We start from the raw sequence: 21921 nt of genomic DNA on the forward strand, positions 1-21921 counted from the left end.
AATATGTAAAGTGAGGTGACCCTGCCGATGTTCTTTTTAACCTCGGCTGCAGGAGAATCGCTTGATTTGTATTGATTTTTACATTTGAAAAAAAATGCATAACGCAGAGATAGCGGCTGATCTGAGTCCAGGTGCTTCAAATGTCTCTCTCTCTGCTTTGCTGTAGGTGCGTGGAAATCATCGCCAAGGAGGGGAGGAGCCTGAAGGAGCTCTATCTGGTCTCCTGTAAAATCACCGACCACGGTAGGCTACTTTCACTCGCCGTCCCTTTGTTGCCGCCGGCCTCCGACATCATTATCGTAACCATTATTACCCGCCGACACCGCCATGATTCAGGGTTCATTTTTATTTTTACAGCTTGGCCCACGTGAGGCTCGCAAACAGTAAAATTATGATTGAAAAGTTTTATGCGGGATGGTGTCGGATCTCCTCTGCGGTCCTCCGACTTCCGACTGCAGTTGCAGCGTGAAACTTTTCAGTGCAGTTTTTAAAATCAACATCACTCAGACTCCTTTTTCATGAAGTCCGTTGACGTTGTGGGAAAGCGTTCATGGGAAATAAATGGAATGTGTGGAAATTTAAAGGAATTACCTATAACGTATTTTTTGTCAAAATCCATTTTTGTTGGTCATTGAGAGAGCCCGTTTTTAATTCACATGAATCATGTCTATTCCCCCTATTTTTTTCCCCCTGAACTATTTTCAACCCGATTTTGGTGTGAAAGGGTCCTTGTTAAGCCACAGTAAAATTTCAAATGTAATTTATTTCAGTGGTGTAGTTAAAGATCTGCGTGTTGGCAAAGTTCGCCTGGTTATCACACGACACAGGCCTCAAAGCTTGAAAGAGCGACGAAGAGACGCACACGTTACCGATCCGCTTATATAACGACTTCCCAATGACCTACATCATATTTTCCTGAAATCTCACAGACCAGTGTCCCTCCCAGGCCGGACTATTCAGCTTTTTTTCTGTGGTTCAGAGATTACGTCAATGAACAGTTAAAATGTGGCTTGCAAACCGAGGACCTGTGTAATTGGGGTGCTTTTGTGGTGTCTTGCTTTTCTCGCCATTGTTAAGTGTCATTTTCATGTAATTTGATCAAAAATGTTCAAGACATACTCCGCTGAATGAGCTCTCTCCTGTTGCTGAATATGCCTCGTCCGTGAAAACTATCATAGATGAACCGTTTTTTTTTCTTTCGTTCCCTTTTTGGAAACTTTTTTTGTGGGTCCTTTTACATATGATGTGTTTTTGGAGTTCAAGCTGCCTTTATGGTTAATGCCACTGCTAGCGAGCCTTTCTGTTGTTTCAGTATACCAAAGGGGTATGCGCGAAGTGCCAGGACTCCAAAATAATTGGAGTTGTCTTCTCAGATTCAAATGCTGTTGTCTATTGCGTGCCCTTCTGGAGGCATAAAACAATTGCTAAATTGGATTATTAAAAATTTTTATTTTTAGCTTGGGGGGCCCGATGGTCAAGTGGTTAGCGCGTCGACCTCACAGTGCAGAGGTCGTGGGTTCGATCCCGGGTCCGGCCTTCCTGTGTGGCCTAAGTGTGCCCTGCGATTGGCTGGCAACCGCTTCAGGGTGTGTCCCCCCCCCCCTGCCCGAAGACAGCTGGGATAGGCTCCAGCATGCCCGTGACCCTCGTGAGCATAAGCAAATTAGATAATGGATGGTTGGATGGATTTTTAGCTTGTGTGTTCCTAAGCTTGTTTCATTATGAATTACCTTTTTGATTGTAAATATGGTAAGGTCTATTCAGGGGTGCTGGAGAGGAGGGTCCGTCAGGAAGTCGAGCCTCAGATTGAGGAGGAGCAGTGTGGTTTTCGTCCCGGCCGTGGAACAGTGGACCAGCTCTACACCCTTAGCAGGGTCCTTGAGGGTATGTGGGAATTCGCCCAACCAGTCTACATGTGTTTTGTGGACTTGGAGAAGGCGTTTGACCGTGTCCCTCGGGGAGTTCTGTGGGGGGTGCTTCGTGGGTATGGGGTACCGAAACCCCTGATACGGGCTATTCGGTCACTATACCACCGATGTCAGAGTTTGGTTCGCATTGCCGGCAGTAAGTCGGAATCGTTTCCAGTGAGGGTAGGACTCCGCCAAGGCTGCCCTTTGTCGCCGATTCTGTTCATAATCTTTATGGACAGAATTTCTAGGCGCAGCCGAAGCGTTGAGGGCGTCCGTTTTGGTGGCCTCAGTATTGCATCCCTGCTTTTTGCAGATGATGTGGTGCTGTTGGCTCCTTCAAACGGGGCTCTCCAACTCTCACTGGAGCGTTTCGCAGCCGAGTGTGAAGCGGTTGGGATGAAAATCAGCACCTCCAAATCTGAAACCATGGTCCTCAGTCGGAAAAGGGTGGAGTGCCCCCTCCGGGTCGGGGGAGAGATCTTGCCCCAAGTGGAGGAGTTTAAGTATCTTGGGGTCTTGTTCACGAGTGAGGGCAGGAGGGAGCGAGAGATCGACAGGCGGATCGGTGCAGCGTCTGCTGTGATGCGGACGTTGTATCGGTCTGTCGTGGTGAAGAAAGAGCTGAGCCAAAGGGCGAAGCTCTCAATTTACCGGTCGATCTACGTTCCAACCCTTATCTATGGTCACGAGCTATGGGTCGTGACCGAAAGAACGAGATCCCGGATACAAGCGGCCGAAATGAGTTTTCTCCGCAGGGTGTCCGGGCTCTCCCTTAGAGATAAGGTGAGAAGTTCGGTCATCCGGGAGGGGCTCAGAGTCGAGCCGCTTCTCCTCCACATCGAGAGGAGCCAGATGAGGTGGCTTGGGCATCTGATTCGGATGCCTCCTGAACGCCTCCCTGGTGAGGTGTTCCGGGCATGTCCCACCGGGAGGAGACCCCGAGGAAGACCCAGGACACGCTGGAGTGACTATGTCACCCAGCTGGCCTGGGAACGCCTCGGGATCCCCCGGGGAGAGCTGGAAGAAGTAGCTAGGGAGAGGGAAGTCTGGGCTTCCCTGCTAAAGCTGTTGCCCCCGCGACCCGGCCCCGGATAAGCGGTAGAAGATGGATGGATGGATGGATTGTAAATATTTGGTATGGTATGGCCACTGCCGCGCGACAACAAATGACCATATATTTATAACTTTACAAGGTTAGTATTTTTTAGAAACATCTACCGGAACTGAAAATATTGGAACAATATGGAGCCGATCCATATCTTTTGCAGCGATAACAGCATCCACTTATCTGGGAAGACTTTAGACCAGATGTTGGAGTGGGAATGTTGGTGTGTGTCTGTGGGAATTACTCTCCCATCTCTCAGGTTCTTCGGATTCACAATCTCTGTTCTAATTCATAGCATTACCAAACACCTCCAGCATGCCTTTATAGCGCCGGCGTTGTCGTGCCCGGACAGTAAAGTACCTTCCCCCGACCGGTCCTATAAAGTTGGAAACGCGCAGCAACTGTCCCAAGATGCCATAAGCGATAGCATGGGGGAAACGGGGAAGAAAACGTGTGCGCTACCTTCCAAGGACTCGCTTGTTGTGTCACACATGTAGCCACCGGGTGGAGACCCGCGCGATTACTCGCCACCACTGTGACTGGTGTGAGTTACCGTGGCAATAATCACCTTGGCCTTCCCGAACCTGAACCTCCGACGGCGTGGGCGTGCGTCTTGTGTGGGTTGATGAATGACTCCTACAGCCTTAAAGTACATTAAAGCTGCAGCAGCGTGTGCAGCTGCCCTCTTGCTTTTTTTCTCTTCTGTCTCTAATCCTTTCGAGCAAGATAAATTGGCGATATCTGATCTTCTTTCTTGGCAAATGACCCCTCTGGCCGACCAGTATGGCCTCCTTGCGTTTTGCATGTCCATCCACAGTCGCAAAGCTCGCTGCTGTAGGCACTACTCAAATGATTGGTGGGTTTCCTGCTTCAGCCTCTGATAAATTGAATAACAGAAATGAGATTTTACATCTGCCAAGCTGCTCTCTGCCCGTTCAGCCCCCCATCCCCACCCCCACCCCAGCTCATCTCCTGTGCTAATTATTTTTATTAATGGCCTCTCTGAGTGCATTTGAGTTGTCCACAAGCCTCTTACATTTGCTTTGTATTCCAAGCCTTCGACTTCCTGTGTGAGTTGATCAGAGGTCGGAGAGAAACGCGGGGACATTGTTTGATGACGCCAGCAGAAAGCTACGAAACATGTAATTTTAACCCCGTCTGCAGATGGCTCTTAGCGATTATTTCGCAAGGAATAAATGGAAAAGTCGAGACAGAGCCTTTTTGGGAGGTAATGATCTTGCTGAAAGCCCTATTAGTGCCATGAAAGCAGCCTTCCTGCATGCTCGCTCCCATTCATCAAAAACATGCAAACCAATTAGCATGAACCCGACTTTTTGTGGCAATCTAGGCAGCCTTGTTAAACACACGCTTGCTGGAAATGACTCCTTATGAAATCTAACCTCGTCACAAAAGTTCTCTTCTAGGTCCCTTGTTTTCGTTCCCCTCTTCAAAAAAAAAAACAGCTACTCAAGTTCCCACATGTGGTTTTGGTCTCGTATTTTCTGGAATCATTACACTCGGCAGCACGGGGTCGCAGTCTCCACCATCGTAATCAGCGTTTTTTCTTTCTTTCATTCATTCATTTGGTATTTTAGTTTGTAAAACCTCCAGTTCTTGTCTGTCTCAGGGTGAGGAGAGCAACGTTGGCCTTTACTTTGCCAGTCAAACAGTGTGACAGTCATAATTTCCATTTTCTCATCTGCCAATAGGAGAGTTATTTTTGAGCCAGACGAACGCTCTCCAGCAGCAAGTGGCCATGCTAACGTGACGTGACAGGGAACAATAATACAGAATTAGTCTTTAGTCTACTTCCAGACATTTTTTGATTAATGAAGAGGTTGGAAAGAGTTCCAGGTCCAGGCACTGGGTTTGATACTGTAAATGTAGGTTGGTGCGGTGGTGCGCCAGATGCGGCGTGTGTGACCTGGGGAACATGTTTTTTGTTTTTGTTTTTGTTTTTTTGGATGTGACAAAAATTAAGTATAATTACACATCCATTGCAGTAGGTGGCAGTGGTGCTCTCGTCTATCTTTTTTTTTTCAGGTAAATTGATGCCCATGAAAAAAAAATAAAATTCAAGAATTTTACTGAAAATTTTCTCTGTTTATAGCCCAGTTACAGTGTGGTACACAAGTAATCAAATTAATGTGGTGATTGGTTCCATAAAGCGGGTGAAGAGAGTCCTGACTCACATTGGATATGTTTTTTATTTATTTTATATATTGACCTGATTTATAATGATTTTGTTTATATTTATTAGATTTTTACACAGATACTTCTTCATGCAAAATCAGTGGTCAGTTGTACTGTCGTCATTTGCCAATCGATTAGTAGCGCCATTGATGCGATCCACAAAATAAGATATTACAGCACAGCAAACATAATCTCGTTCATTCCAGGGATGTTCTGTCCTGTTATCGTTTCTGAGAATATACAGCTGGAAGAAAAAGCGATTATTTTTAAATAAAATTGTTTTTTGAGGGGGGTGTCAGGATCCTAACCCGTCTCCATTTTCCATTTATTGAATATTTTCAGTGTTTTGGGGAGAATTTTTAGGATGTTAGGATTATTTTTTTCCCACATGCAATACTGTGGGCTTCATTTACAGCCGAATTTTCTCTATTTCTGTTGATTTGTATTCCAAATTAAAAGTAGCAGTATCTCCTCAGTATGAAAGCTGATCCTGATGAGAAAAGCTGCTTTTCATACTAATCAGACCACACTGACTGAGACCTTTCACAAGCAACGACCTGCTGTGTACCTGCAAGTCACCTGGAATCACTACAGTTACACTCAATTGTTTGCGCGACTAGCATCCGTGCGCATGCGCGTGCGTCCGCCACGTATTCGTCTGAGCGCACTTATCCATGGTTATCTAAATGCTATATGCGGGCACAAAAAGAACGACCTCGCCACCTTTATTCTTTACATATGGTAATTCCTTTTCACCCGCACGGCTGCCGACAACCCCTTACCTTGTCAGTCGCGGCCTCTCATGTACATTCGGGCGAATACAAGATGGAGCGAGGCACCTGTGGGAAAATGACAGAAAAGAAACCGCTAGGCTGTTCAAAAAGTGGGAATAATTACATTGCGCTCGCAGAGAGCTGTTAGACAAAAGTCCTTTTAAAGCCTTTTTCAGTTTTCGCATTGACAAAATGATGCAACGACCATCTGGAGCCTTTCAAATAGCAGGATTCACCTTACAATCTCCGAGGTCTCTTTTTGTTTTGGAAAAGTGAGTTACCGTACATTATGTCTGTCAGGTTGCATTTCTCAAATCATTGGATCTTGGTACATTTGAAAACAATCTGAACAGAGCCAGGCTAATGTTTGTATGGGACAAATGTTTTGTATTTCTGTTTGTACCTCGAATCAAACTAATACTAAAGTTAAATGCCACCGCAAAAAATCACTTGCATCCTGCCGTTGATCTCTTAGTTTTCCGAAAGTCCCTCACGAAAACGTGTGGAAACTAAACTAATAAAGTTTCTGACACGTCTATCAAAATAAAGTTCTTTCCCTCTGACGAACGTACGCCAATGTAGTTGGAAAGGCGTAATTCCGCGAAGTTCTAGGCACAACAGTTGAAGGCCGCAAATATAAAATAATAATGAGTGAGGAATAATAAATATAGCGGAGCCTTCTTGTGTCGTGTCACCGCATTATTTTTAATTGCTGTGCAAACTAGATCATTGTGGTTGCGTCAGAAAGCAGGGATCCCTGTAATTGCGACTAACCCACTTTTGGGTCCCAACCCAGTAGTTGAGAAGCACAGTTTTCGAGAAAGCAGTTTCCGGAAGCAAGTTTGTCCTATCTTCTGCAAATCGATGTTAAAAACTGTGACCATCTTTCAGGCTACTGTCAATTGCATTGTAGTGATCGTGAATTGAGTTTCTTAAATATTCCGCCGTATTTCCCTTCTGTCATCAGATGAAGTTTGTCTGCACACAGTGGAAGTCACCCCGACCCCCCAAAATTAAGATTTGTTTCCCTTTATCCATGACCACACTCTGCCCGTTTCTCTGTTCCATCCGCTCATCCTTCTCTCCGTTCGTTTTTCATCACTTGCTTTCATCACAGGCGGTTTCTTCTCAATGGCCTGAACAATGATATATGGCATTCCCAGCCATGCCTCTCACGTGGGGGGAAATTCAAGAATGAAATACTGTTCTTTATGCATGTGTCATACACTCATACACTATGTGTGGGTCGCGCCATGCTTACATGACTCATGCGGATTTCAGGGCAGTTTAAAATTAGCAAACAGGTCTCTAATTTGCACACAAGTCAGAACATGATTTAGTCGATCACGAACCAATGCCAACACCAAAAGTCGGACTCGTTCCAAAAAGCCGCGTTCGCTGTCTGTTTACTTAGCGAGTGCCAAATCAACTTGAAAGCACGTCATATTGCAAAAATCCCAGAAAAATCCAATTTGATCGTCATAGTACATTGGAAATGGAGTGCAGTTCTATAACGCTTTATCTCCACCATATGCTTCACCAAACCTCACGTTCAATTTTTGAAGACACGAATGTACACCTACGCGCTAGCGCAGCCGTGTCAACCTACGGAAATGTTTTTCTTTTTTGTTTAAAATGACTTACCTTAACCTCCAGTTTCCCTCGCCGTACACTGTCCAATGCCAAATGCCAGAGTCTTCTTTTGGACCTATTTTTAAATCACCTGGTTGCATCGTACCAGATGCTAGCTAGAACCGAGCTAACCTGTGTATTTTTTGTGTTTTGTCATCCTTGCTAGGACGCTGTAATAGGCCATTTTTGTTCTGCTTCATCCAATCCTCAAATTTTTTGTCTGCTCATCTTTTAGAGACATCTGACAATCAGGTCTGAACTGACTGATCGGAAGGCGGCCGTCAGGATCACATTAGTCCTAATTATCGGTATGTTTTTAGCCAGGTTACATACCAGCAATTCATCTTCATGTAAATATGGCTTTTTCGATTTGATGTTTTCTGCAGGTTGTGTTTTTTGGCATGTAGTTATGCAGAGAATGCAATGAAAATGTTGATTTAAGGACGTGATGGTTTGCAGCATTTCCTCCACGGTGCGCTTAAACACTGCGGGCCGTCTCTCTTTTAGCTTTACGTCCTGTCAAGTCCCCCCCCCCCCCCCCCCGTTGTTTTCATTCCGCCTCATTTGTTTACAATGCAGTCAGTCGCCGATGTACAATCCAAGTGAAACATTGCGTGATGTAAACTCAGATAGCATAATGGGTTGTTTGCCCCGCTTTCGTGCGGGCTTTCAGTCGGTAAATAATGTAACTCTCAAAGGCAGTCGATTAAAATGTGGGCGAGCAGCACAGCAGATTTATGCTGTCTTCTAAGGGGAGCGAGTCAATAGACAATCTGTGTCTGTATCAACGCTGCAAGGGTGGTTACATGTGTAATTGTGTGTTTTGGATTTAAAAAAAAAAAAGATAAGGTTCTTGGCTTTCACTCACATTTGGGTGGCTCCGTTAATGTAAATGACCTTCAGTAGCTACACAAACAGAAACATGTTTTGTTTGGCTTCTATGCCGGAGATCATATAAGCCGTTAGTGTCTTTAATGTAGCAGATAACATTCCACATTTTATGACATGAAATAAAAAATCAGCTAACAAAAAAACAACAATTTGCCATGGATCGATTTGATATGACAGGACAATAAATTTGCAGTCGATCAGACTCATTACAACGACATGTAGTATTTTACGCAATTGGCAGTATGAATGAATGGAATTGCCGGGTTAACTATTGCTGCTTGAAGTTATATCGGTAGAGTTACTCGGGTTTTCCAGATGTTTGTTTTGTTTAGAAAAAAAATATATACTCTAAAACACTGCATATAATATGTAAGTGAATGAGGGGTCAGGGGGTCAAGGTGGACGTTGGGACACAGCCATCGAATCTTCAATTGACTTAGCATGCAGGTTTTGGAAATGTGGAAGCTTGGAGCACCCTCAGAAAAGCCACACAATCACGCGGAACATGCAAATTCCACCCAGGAGGGCCAAAACCTGGATTTGAACCCCCCGACCTCAGAAGTCTGAGGCGTGTATGCTAACCTCTCAGTTGCCACAATTTGGGGGGGGGGGGGCATGAAACATGAATTCAGTGCTTGCTTTCAAATCAATATTCCTTTTGTAAATGCTACAATAGTACATTTTTATTAGCTTACACGGCAAAAAGTTTGCCTATGGCTTGAGTTTCTGAAACGCTGTTGGAAAACAAGACACGTGCTCCTTAATTAAATTTAAAAAAAAAAACAAAAAACCAACTGATTGTCAAATTGCATAGTTCATTAAGGGGCACACTGGGGCATCGAGTGGCTGACGCGTGAGGATGGCGATGCTCAGGAACCCCTCGAAAGCTTGAGTTGGAATTGCCGCAGGTTAAAAAGTGTTTAGCTCGATGACCCCTGCTCTAGGGTATAATAAGTCCACTTACATTGGCTTCCGTGCAGCTAGCTTTATATATTTCCCATTCCCTTACATCAAGCCTGTGTGGTGCTATTTGCAAATGGCCGAGCAGTGCAAAGCGGTGGAAATTGAATTTGTTTCCATATATTGTCCTTCCTGCGTCGTGCTCCACTTTAAGCCTTGTCGGTTTCATCCGTTGTTTGTCTTTTGGGGTTTGGGGGGGATGAGGTAGGAGTCGTGTAGGTTCGAGGCTCGGGCTGTCTACCATCTTACTGGTCACACCTTTCCCACCGTTCCCTCTCGTTTGCGCACATACGCTCTATTTGGTTCTGTTTTATTCTCATGCGTGAGTGACTGCATGCCTGGGATGTAAAAGAGCATGCGCACACATGTTGCTCAAGGATGGCCATTGTCATGTTTGTGATCGTGAAGCCCCCCCCCCCCCCCCCCCCCCCCCATACGATGTGCCCCCGTGTGTGTTGGTCACGGCTTGCATGATATAGCAGCTCAATTTGTTCTCTCCACGTTGTCTTCTGGCTCACTCACTCACTTTCTGTCAGCTCCTAATAACGGCGAGCTGTAAAAAGTGTGCCCGTGGGACTCAATAACAGTATCCCTGTTATTGGCGCTCATAATTTTTTTTTTTTTTGTGTGCTTTTGTTTATGGAAGCGAAGTGGAGCGTTGCATTTTTGTGTGTGTGTTGCCCCACCCCGATTAGCTCCAGCGGCCTCACATGCTCGCGAGCAAGCTTCGCCTCCGAGGAGCCTGCGGGCAGGTATAAAAAGTGCCATAATGACTTTGAGGTTTTGCTGTCTCTCTTTGATAATCTCCTTTTTATTTCCTACTGTCTTCCTACCCCCGCCGTCTCACATCTCTTTTCTCCCGCCTCCTCCTTCCACCTTCCCAGGTGCGAATGGAGCTGTCCTCCAGGTTACAGGGGTGTTGATGTGTGTTGGTGGCCACATTTAGGAGTGTTTAATAGTTAAAGCACACCATTGCCTGTTCTATAGTTAGCTTCCAGTCCATTTGTTAAAGTGATACTGAATCCTTTGGAGAGAAAGTGACTTTTTTTGTGTGTCTGCCATAATATGATGCACTTGCTGCCTATTTGCCCAAATCCAGTTGGTGCCATTCGTGATACGTGAAAGAATCCGGGCCTCTGTACAGGTCGGTTGTATTTAACTTTATGACCATTAGGGATGTCCCCATCGCTTTAATTTTTTTTTTAATTCCAAGTCAAGTGAGGAAAAAAAAGAAACAAAATGAAATATACATTTTAAGAATAAAATATCTCTTTTTTTTTAATGAACACGTAGGCCTTCTAGCCTACTGTATTTTCAGTCACGATGGCAGGACTGCTGTTGTTACTTTTGGGACCGTTTTATTCGTAATTGTTAATTCAAAAGCACTGAAAATGTAATCATCATTCCAACAGACCGAGTTGCTGTCATTAAAGAAACCTCAAATGGAGGTTAATGCAGGTATGGATTAACACAGATCTATACTAATGCAGGTCATTATAAAATGTCAGGCAAAATAGCCCTTAACGTCGAAATTGATATTGTTTATGAATTATTAATAAACAGAAGGTGCATTTTGCGCTCCTGATCACAGTGACCAAGTAAGGAAATATTAGTGAGGTTACTTCTAATATCATGTTCAATATTAACCTCCTATAATTACTCGTTCCCTTTTTTTTTTCTTTTTAAATACTTTAGTGACAGCTCAGAATGTTAAAGTAAAGCTTTTATCATGGCCTGGAACAGATTTTTTTCAAAAATTATAATAGTATGATAATTATTTCCTTGAAAATTGTTTTTCTTAATCGTGCCGAATCACAGCAACAGAATTGCGCTTCACCTTCAACGCAAACTTCATTTTCACATTTCACTGTAAATAGCTTGACTTGAAGTTTTATGTTCTGATTTTGATGTCAAAGTCCAGCCTGCAAAGTTTGTGAGCAGAAGGTCACCCCTGTCCTCATTTTTCTGCATGTGTCGAAATTTGTGAGATAACGCCGCCGCTAATCCCTCACAAGGTCAGCGCTTGCATTGGGTGATTATCCCCCCACTGTTTATTCATAATTCCTGCTGATGCCATTTCCTCCTGCTGCCTCTGACCATTGACCTGTCATTTTACCATTCATTGTTGCCTTGTTTTTTTACTCCTCCTCGGAGGGCCCGCTGCCCACGCCGACATCCTCCTCTTTATCTCTGTGGGATTGCCCCTTACAGGAAGATTATTGTCGGATTTCAATGCAAAGCGCCGATCTATTTAAAAGGGCACTTTTCCTTGTTGCGCTCTAATCTCATCTTTCACCATCTCTCCTTGCGCTCATGTCATCACCTTGTGGAGGGTAGCTTTTTGACTCTTTTTTTTTTCTTTCTCTTTTTCTGTCCCCCCCGCACACGCATTGTTTCTCTGTGCCGCTTCCCGCTGCGAGTTTGACAGAGGAGCTTTAAATCATTCAGGTGACTTGGCAGTGGCAATAATGCGCGGCACATCAAGCGCTGTTTGAATATCTTAGCTCATGACTCTTAAATGCGTTTGGAGCAGCAGCTCTGGCAAATAGCCTCAGTGTCAAACAGCGAGCCGCTCATCATTTGATCAATGGCATTCATGGAGCCCACCAACGCAGCCCCCCCCCCCCCCCCCGGCATGTGTTTGTCTATGTACATGATTTTATGATAAAAGGCTTTTGGAAATTGCTGCTCTTTAAACATAACGTGCAGCGGGGGGAGGGGATGGTGAGGGGGGGCGCCTCGTCGCAGTCTTGATTTAGTGAACACAGTATGTGTGCTTGACTGGCAGCAAGATTGCCACTTCCTCCTTGAAGACGGAATCATTCTTCCTTCAAAGATTTTTTCCCTCCCCTCTGCAGTGACCTTGTTAGTTTGAGTTTCATGTGGCCACTTAAATTTCATGTCCATTTTAAATTTTTGTGACCCATCTCCCAACTCAAATCGGTCGTATATCAGATCATCTTTACTCTGTGAAACAAATGGAGACCAGTGTTGTTTTTGTCAGCCACCTTAGTTTTAGTCTTTTGGGTGAACATGCTTAATATTGGCGCATTTTACTCATTTCAGTATGCGACAGTTTTAGTTTTAGGTTTTAGGCTTGTAACACACAATCTTACAAGTTTCAAGTTCAGCACATAATTTTGCCAACCATATTTCGAAAATTGAACAGCCATTGAACAAATAAAAATATGTTGATTAACTTCATGCCCGGCATCCGCCTTTCTTTTCTTTCCTGCTGAGCAATGGCCAACAGTTTTCAGACACTTTCTTCTGTCAAGATTCAGTTCAACAGCTTTTGTTATATCTTTTTTAAAAGTACCAACAACACTCTTAAATTTGAATAACAAAATTGTTTTTGGGGCGGTATTTCTTTTTTTTTTTTTCTTTTTTTTTCGGAGGCTCTGCCTACTCCGTTCAAATTGCAAGGTAATAAAACTGATTAAGCCAAATATATCCATTTCATTAATATTGTTCCCAGAAACAAATTCTGTGGTCTCTCTTAAAATGTCGGCACGGCTTCAGTGCTTGTTGACTGGTCCTTAATTACCGCGCTAAATGTGTTCAATTACATAATTAGCTTTAATAAGATGTTTTTAAATCCCCTCTGCCATCCATACTAATATTGATTTAGTACCATGAGTTGTTTCAGATGTGAAAATCAGTACTTTTGATTTCTAAAGGATATTTTCTTCAGTATGTAATTGCATTAAGTCTCCCCGTTGAAAGGTTTGCTTCACGGTAACAAGAACGGAGCTGAGTCGATGTTCGCATGATCCCGTGCTACTCTTGTGGTCCCACTTGTCCTTCCACCTTGGGCCATCTTGTTGGAGGTCTCCCGCCTCATTTCACCTTTACATATTCTAATCTTTCTCTCCGCTCTCCTGCTGCCCTCGCTCCTCGTGTTATCAGCGTGCCCTGTAAAGCTTCATTTACAGAGCAGCCCTAATCAGATGTGTACCAGTGGAGGGCAGTTTGTGAGAGCAGCATGCAGCCTGATAGATAGGACGGCTTATCGGAAGGGGTGCGCGTCTTAAGCTCTCAATTATATGCCCGACGCCCAAACGCACGGCGCAGGCACATGTATGCATGGTTTCATGCACTTTCTGTGGCTTAGAAAGAAGGTTTTTGTTATTCTTGTCAATGTGTATCTGTCTTTGGCCACTCAATCAAGTTTGACCCCCAGTCTTTTGGATTCAAAAGAGAGCTAACTATTGTACAATTTTAAGCCCGGCGATAGTCGAAACTGGGCATGAGCAACTTAAATGATGGAGAGGGCCACCAATTTTCATCAGCGCTAACTGGAGGGGAAGGGGGAGGCGCATAGGACCGTGCAATTCATAATGACATTAATGGCATTTTTAGAAAGTGTAGAGAAGAGTATCACCATACATTTCCTTTTTCAAATGCACGTCGAAAAGATCCAATGCTCAACTACAGAAAACAACCACATACTATCGCTTTTCCAATCAAAGATGCCACAGAACTGCTGAACAGTCAACCAGCATTAAGTGCAAGAACTCATTTTGTTCATGCTATCACAAAAATCAACTTAGTCAAAGATTCTAATATTACCGTGTTTTACGGACCATTGGGCACACCGTATTAATAGGCACGGTATAAAAGAATGGGCCTAATAAATCATACTTAAGACACCCCGTTACATGTTAAATATTTTATTATAATTGAACGTATGTTGATTTTTATAGATTTACTGCTATTATGCTAAGTCCAGACTGATCAAAAGTTATAACGGCCCTCTGAAGGAAACCGTAACTACAAGATGGCCCGCGACGTTTGACACCCCTGCTCTCGTGGTTGTGAACACAGCAACACCACTGTGATTTCTTGGCCTGCCTGACATTTTGCAATGTTAGCACGAAGGTAAAATGACCGCAACCAGCAGAGAGGCTGTTCAGTCATCTAGTTATTAGTCTGAATAAGAAGTGCTTCACCGATGGCCCTATATGTGCAACCGCATCCATACAGACTTCAATGATAGTTTGGGATCATAAAAATAACATATGAAAAAAAAATCCAGGAACCTTATCCTCACCATAACTGCAATTGCAGCTCCATGGGTAACATAAATATAACTCATAAGCTTACCATAAATGTCTCCTTTGATCCGTAACCCCGAGCCTTATCATAAACCTCATTATCATACTCTAAATGCACCAAAGGTGTTTTTAACCTCCAAGATTATGATGGGCAGAACCTAACTTCACCTGTAACTATAAACCAAAATAAATGATATCCTCACCCTCGTTAGAGCTCCAGTTGGACTTTCTCATCCCATGACAAGAAACCTGAGTAAAGTCACTCAAACTCATAAAACCCACTGGCAGTGACATACAACTGACAAGGCTGAGACGTGCGTTCGCAATGCAGTTGGCTCCAAGATGTTGATGTTGATTGTTTTGCTGGAATGGTTCCAGAAGGTCAAACAGTTAAACTTGAATGATAGTGTCTGTCACAGTGACTTGATCAAATCCTTCATCATCTTTTTAGTTTTGATGGTGAAATCATACAAAGGAAATGCTCAACCTTGGCAAAAGTTGCCGCTAATCCTTTTAATGGCATTTCACTCAATTTGTCTCTGATTGGAACTAAGTAAAGATTCAGGTTATCATCATGTTTTAATTTACCAAAACAGAGGTCGCCGCAGGATGTGCTCCAAGTATTGTCGCCCGTCAGAGGTAGCAGGCCGAGGAGGTTGTTTTTTCCTGCAAAGCGCTTGTTTAAGTGTCCTTGAGCACTTTCGGAATGTACTTGCCAAAAGGTAAACAAGAGAGAGCGTGCAGTACTGTAAAGCACGACAACAAAAATCCAGAATACGCAGTCCCTTAACATTTCACCAGCTAGATCGAATGATACTTTCATCTTCAGGTGTTTACGACGACGCACGACGGTAGGAATCAAGGGGGTCTTTCTATTCTACTTACAAGGCCATTTGGAGCGCTGTAGCACCGAGATGCAAGGTTTGAAGCAAATGAAGCATGAAAAGGTGAGCTTGGGGAGCAAAAAAACAATGAGTTGTGTTTGAACATTTCTGCTTTTGGAGTTGACTGATTTAATAAGGCAGCCTAATGCCCGTCTCACGCTGAGCGACAAGGCCAAAAGCCACTCAATTGCGAATTGGTTTGTGTGTGTGTGGGGGGGTGGGGGGGGGGGTTACGAGATCCTGCCGCACATCAGGTAATTAACTCTCATATCCTGCATGTACTGTATATATAACTAATGTTTATTTTTTTGTTGGACCACAACCAACAAGGAAGAAACAGTTGGCCCTGGCTGTTATATTATAACGATACACAAAGTGTGTGTGTGGATTTTTCTTCCTTTTGATTCCATCCGTTGACTGTACTTCTGCATTGCGGGGACAGAGGCTCACCGCGCTTTGCTTTTTCATCCACGATTAGATATACAATTATGAATATAGTTATGCATTGTACACATTATAACAAGATGAATCCCATTTATACCCCGAAATACTTATTTTGGTTATAAAAGCTCACGTGACTGACATGTCACTTTTGATTGGCTGTTAAATCTTGTTGCCCCGCAGTTCGCTGGCCGTTCAAGTTTTGGATTTCAGTCAAACTGGTGCTGACAATCTGCCACATGTGAAGAGTTGTCTCAGAACCCCACCCACTACAGTTCAGTCAGGTTCAGCCATGTCGGTCAGTGTGCGAGTGCACAAGGAGCATTTTGAGAGAAGTCACTGCCCCATCATCACTGAAGTCTCCAGTGCCGACGGCCATGTGATATTTCATGCTACTGAAAATATGGCTATGTCTTGAGCCTGTAAAATCTGACCGTCCCTTTCAATCATTTTACTGCCCAGAAGATAGCCGGTCACATCCTTGGAAAGGTTGCGTCTCAAAGCTTCAAGATGTGACCAGTCTCGGCATCATTTTCTGAACTTGTCACACGACGGAGTCATTTGGCAAAAAGATTGACGGTGGAAGTTGAAGCAAACACAGTCTTTGCCGCATGAGCTTATACATGCACACTTCCACTTCATTTTTGTCGGCTCTCTCTACTGTATCTTGCATAGATCCTCTCGGCAGCGCCCCCCTGGAAAGTTGACAGAAGTTTCGAGGATTAGTCACGAGATACAGGATGCGAGGCATTTATTTGTTGTTGCTTTTAATGTTGACTTACTGTATGTCTTATGGCCATTGCGCGGCTCAGCTCTGCTCGGTTGCTTTTCCACGACAAAGTACATAAGCCGCGTCACATCGAACGCATCGGTTTGAACAAGACACCCGCACAAACACCAGCAATGCAGTCGAAGGAGGGTCTCCTATGTGTATTTTTCGGCCACAGTAAAGAGTCCCATTTTCTTCAAGAGGACACTGAGACTTAGCTTTCCAGTTCTAAGGCCTAGCAAACAGGCGTAGTGAGCGCTAGCCTCTGTTTAGTTATTATTTTTTCTGTGTGTGTGTGTGTGTTTTCTAGTAGTGGTACAATAGCATCAGTTTGTGTCACATGAAATTGCGCATAGCCATTGGGTTCACGGCACACACATCTGTTCACTCTGTTTACCGTCGTGTGAAACCCACCCTTTGTACCATTTAGGCTCCAGAAAAAACAACAACTGTCGACACATCAGATTTGATCTAAACCGACTGGAACAAAATATGTTCACAGAGATCAATATCAATATGATCTTTGTGCTCACGTACCACGTGTGTCGTTTTGTGTTTGCGTGTCTCATTTGGAAAATAATGTCAGACTGCTTTGCTAAAAAGGTTGTGTTGGGTTTAGTTAACCCTCCCAGTAATCTGGCAAAAAAAGCGCCCTCCATGACACAAAGACTTGCTTTCAGAGCCCCCGCTTTGGCAGGAAAGCAGCTATTATAAGGTCAATGTTACCTTTATTATTTCTTATTAGTGGACGCGAAACCTCATGGGAGTTTTTACATAAATACACAGTGAAATGGCAATTGGCAACCTGCCCTCACGCCAAGGAGACACACCAGGGGGGAGCTCTGGTCAACATTGACTCTGGTGTTTTTGTGTTTATTGTTTGGCCATAAACGAGGACGACGTCAAAAGCCAGACATGCTTGCACCTGCGACATCGGATTTCTGGCGCTCGATTTCCCATCTGTGACGTTGGATGTGCCTTTTTTTACTTGTCTTCATAGACGATGTTTGTCAGACGACGAGGCCCTGGGATTGATTCGAGTGCCTCTCCATTCTGTAAGACTGCGTTGCGCCGTGGGTCGTCCACAAATGAGCCCTGCCGGAATGCGGCTCCAGTGCGGCATTTTGTAAACGCCTCCTCCTGTCTTTTGAGCACAATAAGAGATGTCTAAGTGGCCTTGGCTCCCGGCGAACACAATCAATGCGGACATAGCCTGCATATGCGCAAATATACAATCACTCGCAGGGCTTTCAAAGTCCTCTTCCCTGCGATCGGGCGTAAAGCGTCGGGAATGGAGTGCCGCTGGCTTTATTGTGGATTGGAAGAATGCATGCGAAGTGGCTTATGCTTTTGTTCTTTATAGTTGTTGTAAACTGTAATGGACTTTTCTGCATCTTCTTTATTTGAGCTGCTACTCAACCAATTACTAAAAAACAACAACAACAAAAAAACAGAGCCTCTGTAGTAGGAAACTTTATTAGAAATCCCAGCAGATTCCACTGTTCCGGTACACACATCAATAAAGGAAAATGAATGGAAATTGATGCAGAAATATGAAATCCTCGCAAGCATATGGCATTTACATTGACAGCCCAACCATGAAATTTCTCTATTTCAAGCGCACCTATTTTGGCCTCGTCCAGTCCTGTTTTACACTCACTTCCTACTTACTATGCGCAGACCATAGTCCATTGCTAAGTGCAGGTGGAAAAAAAAGCCATTAAGTTGCCGGCGGGAAGGTGTGTTGTGTGGGTGTGTGTGTGTGTGTGAGTGTGTGTGTGTGTGTGTGTGTGTTTGTGTGTGTGTTTGTGTGTGCGTGTCTTGTTTATGAGCGAGAGAACTGACAGGATGACAGATTGCTGCTCATTCCGAAACATGACATTCTAATCGGTGTGAATGTTAATTAAGAGACTTTATTGAAATGTTTCTGGTGGCTGGAGAAATTGAAGGCTTAATGAAAGGAATGCTTGCTATAGGCAGAGAGAGCAGGAAAGTGTGTGCGTGTGTGTGTGTGTGTGTGTGTGTGTGTGTGTGCGTGTGCGTGTGTGTGTGTGTGTGTGCATGTGTGTGTGTGCGTGTGTGTGTGTTTAGTGGATGTAATTCAGTTTGCAGACCCAGGTTGAAATGCCACATTTTTGTCGTATAAAACGAGACCAAGATAAGGCATTTCAAAACTTTTTCCACCATTGTGACCTACCGCATGTACAATGAAGAACAAAATATCTTGGCTACTACCTGATTTATCTCCCCAAGATTCAAAACCATCGATCTATCCATCCATTTTGTAATCCGCTTTTCCTTACAAGGGTCACGGGCGTGCTCGCAGCTATCCCAGCTGTCTTCCAGCTGGAGGCGGGGTGCACCCCAAACTGATTGCCATCCAATCGCAGGGCACACATAGATAAATAACCATTAGCGCTCAAAATCATACTTAGGCACAATTTGGAGTGTTCCATTAGCCTACAATGCATGCTTTTGGAATGTGGGAGGAAACCGGAGTACCCGGAGAAAACCCACACAGGCACGGGAAGAACATCCAAACTCCACACAGGAAGGCCGCAGCCTGAATTGAACACTGCACCTCTGCACTGTGAGGCGGACGTGCTAACTAGTCGACCACCGTGCCGCCTACTTAAAAATCCCGGAGAATAAAACAATTCGATGTCATTGATTGTTTAGCCCAAGTGTGTTGGAGAGTGCCTCTGGGAGCGGGGGGGGGGGGGGGGGCAAACAAAAAAAACCCCACCTTTTGCATTCTGCTGGCATTTTCCATGTGCCAGGAAACTGTTGTGATGTGGTATTTGAGAAGAGATTGCTTTTTATCCACCCTGTGCTGAAGCTTTCACTACAGGGAATAAAGTGCCAACATCCAGTGATCGCTGGAGTTGCTGGTGGTTCTTGACACGCTTTCAAATGAACTGTTAAAGCTGTTTAGCTATGTACCCTTCTTCAGACGAATTTCCTCAAAGTGCGGCAGCAGCAGCCAGAATACTGAGAAAGCGCTTGTCATTTATTTTTTTTGGTGGATGAAACTCACAACGCCTTGCATTGCACTCGGCTTTAAGGGTGAGCGCTACATTTTGCTTGCATTTCATTCATGCACGTTTCTTTTCAATAAGAGAGCCACTTACTGCGCAGTGTTAGCAATTTTTCATCTGATTAACGTGGATTTCGCAGCGTTAAACGGCCTCATCCGAGTTTGCTTTCAATCCAAACGTATTTTTCTGCTCTTGGATGAGTTGCTCATCCTGTTTTAGCTCACCAAAATTCAACCATGAGATACCATGGAATAAGTGCTAATTACCGTCAAAAACACTCACCTCGTCAGCCTTTCCGAATTCAATGCATGCGGTTCTATCGCTCGTCTCCGTACAAAACAACCAGCATCAAACAGGCTGCGTTGCTTTTCGAGGTCACACTCATTCATCAGTTGCATTAATAGGTATCTCAAAAGATAATTATCATTCCATGCCCCTAAGGGCCCTTCCACGGACAGACCCTCAGTCATGTTGTGTATCAGCAGCCGTTGGAGGACATGAAGAATGGTGACTGACAGACCAGGCACAGGGTGACAAACAAGCTCCATCCTCAGCGCTAGCTATTGATTTCAGCTCAGAGGTCTCCGCCTGAAATGGCAGCAGTCAGGGTCACTCAGCAGCCTACGCCAGAGCTCGTGGGCTGTTCAGCCTGGAAAGGGAGACGGGGGAGAAGACAATTTTATCATCGTGGTCAGTTGCAACCAGGGTTGTGACACTGGTGCACTGCAGTTTTGGGATCGCCGGCCCATACCAAGTAGTGCAAAGTGTTCTGTTTCGTGTTAGCTCAAGCACATACGAACGCAGAAGTCTTTGATAATACTGCGTTTAAGACTTGTGGAATAACCAGTTGCAATGTGGTTTGCATACAACCGAGTGCCTGGAAGAAGTAGCATTGTCATGATTTGTTTTGGCCAAGTGCTAGCTAATATTGAAGCTAGCTAACAGTGAAACCACAGGGGTTATCTGGTTAGCTGTATGATAATGTCTGAAAAGACAATTGTCTTTTTTAGGACGTACAATTGGACTTTATTGTTGTAGCTTGACGTATGAGTTCCCCAATTTCTGATCTATCACAGTGGATTTTTTTCCCCTTTGTGTTACTACTTCAAACAGGCTTCAGTGCCGCTTGAGTGATGTGCAAAAAGAAAATGCAATGTAGCTACTCGAGCTGCTGTTGGCCACAACTCACGGCCAAACTAACCGGTCCACTCTACTCCAGCTTGTGATGTCACGAGGCCACACCCCTTAAAGACACTCATTCAATGTGTGAATGCTATGGTAAAAATCACGTTTTGTTTTTATACAATACAATGGCGTATTTTTATTTTATTTTATTCATAAACATGTATCTAAAAAATGTGTGTGTGGGGGGGTCAATAAAATTGAGTTATAGCATTTCAATTTGTTTCAATGGGGAATAATGATTTGACATATGAGTAAAGTGAGTAACAAGCTTAGACACTGAATGAATTAAACTCTTCAGTCAAGGTTCCGCTGTATTACGAAAAAAAAAATGAATTGAGCCAACCTTCTACAGCATTTTGTAGTGTTCACCATAGCCTCCTTTTCTACTTCAAACCACAGAAACCAGAATTCCTGCAGCTTTAATTTAATCTTTTTTGGATGAATCCATGGCAACTGATTCATTGAGTTTTTCTTTGTCCTCCTGCCCCCAATGATTGATTACACATGAACACGAGGAGGCCGAGGGGCGCAGGCATACAAATCTGACTACCTATTCCAGTTTTGTTGAGCTCTCTATTGCAGTCAGAGCCATGTGAAAATAGAGAGAACCCTGTCACGAATCTTATTTTCTTAACCTGGCGAAACAAGCATTGGGGATCTAATGCCCATTTGGCCCCCTCCAAATGACTTGGTGACATTGGCAAAAGCAGATGCTAGCAGCTACCATGTCCAGTACCTGTTCAGCAAGGCTTCCAAGCCTGCTGAGCCAACGTTGCTCATGTTAGTTTTACCCTGTTGCTTTGCCTTAGCGCCGGTGACTGCAGTATGATCCTCCACAGTCTCGCCTTTGCCACAGCGGCCCCTTTTTTATTTTGTCTGCTCTCCATTAAAATGTCTCCTCTCACTGCGACCAACAGCCACATGCCGAGGAAGTAAATACTAGGGCACTCTAGTAGTCCTCCATTGTTGTCACAAATCCGACTGATGCGCTAAAGCGTGATTTTAGCATTTTTCCACGATGCTGTTTTGAAGTAGAAGTACAGCTGATGTGAGCCGAACCGTTCTTGTCCAGTGGCAAACAAC

The 21921-nt window shown here is 44.1% G+C and overlaps 1 protein-coding gene across 1 annotated transcript in view; it reads left to right on the plus strand.

Annotated features, from left to right (window-relative positions):
• The window catches only part of fbxl17 (F-box and leucine-rich repeat protein 17), a 198499-nt gene that overhangs the window by 134111 nt on the left and 42467 nt on the right, over window positions 1-21921 (plus strand). Inside the window, exon 9 of the mRNA XM_086112264.1 lies at window positions 167-243. Within this exon, the coding sequence (XP_085968390.1) occupies window positions 167-243 (77 nt within the window). The remainder of the gene's footprint in view (window positions 1-166; window positions 244-21921) is intronic.

This window comes from Hippocampus guttulatus, chromosome 5 (assembly GCF_054856545.1).
Source record: "Hippocampus guttulatus isolate MCC_2025c chromosome 5, RoL_Hgut_1.0, whole genome shotgun sequence".
Classification (NCBI taxonomy): Eukaryota; Metazoa; Chordata; class Actinopteri; order Syngnathiformes; family Syngnathidae; genus Hippocampus; species Hippocampus guttulatus.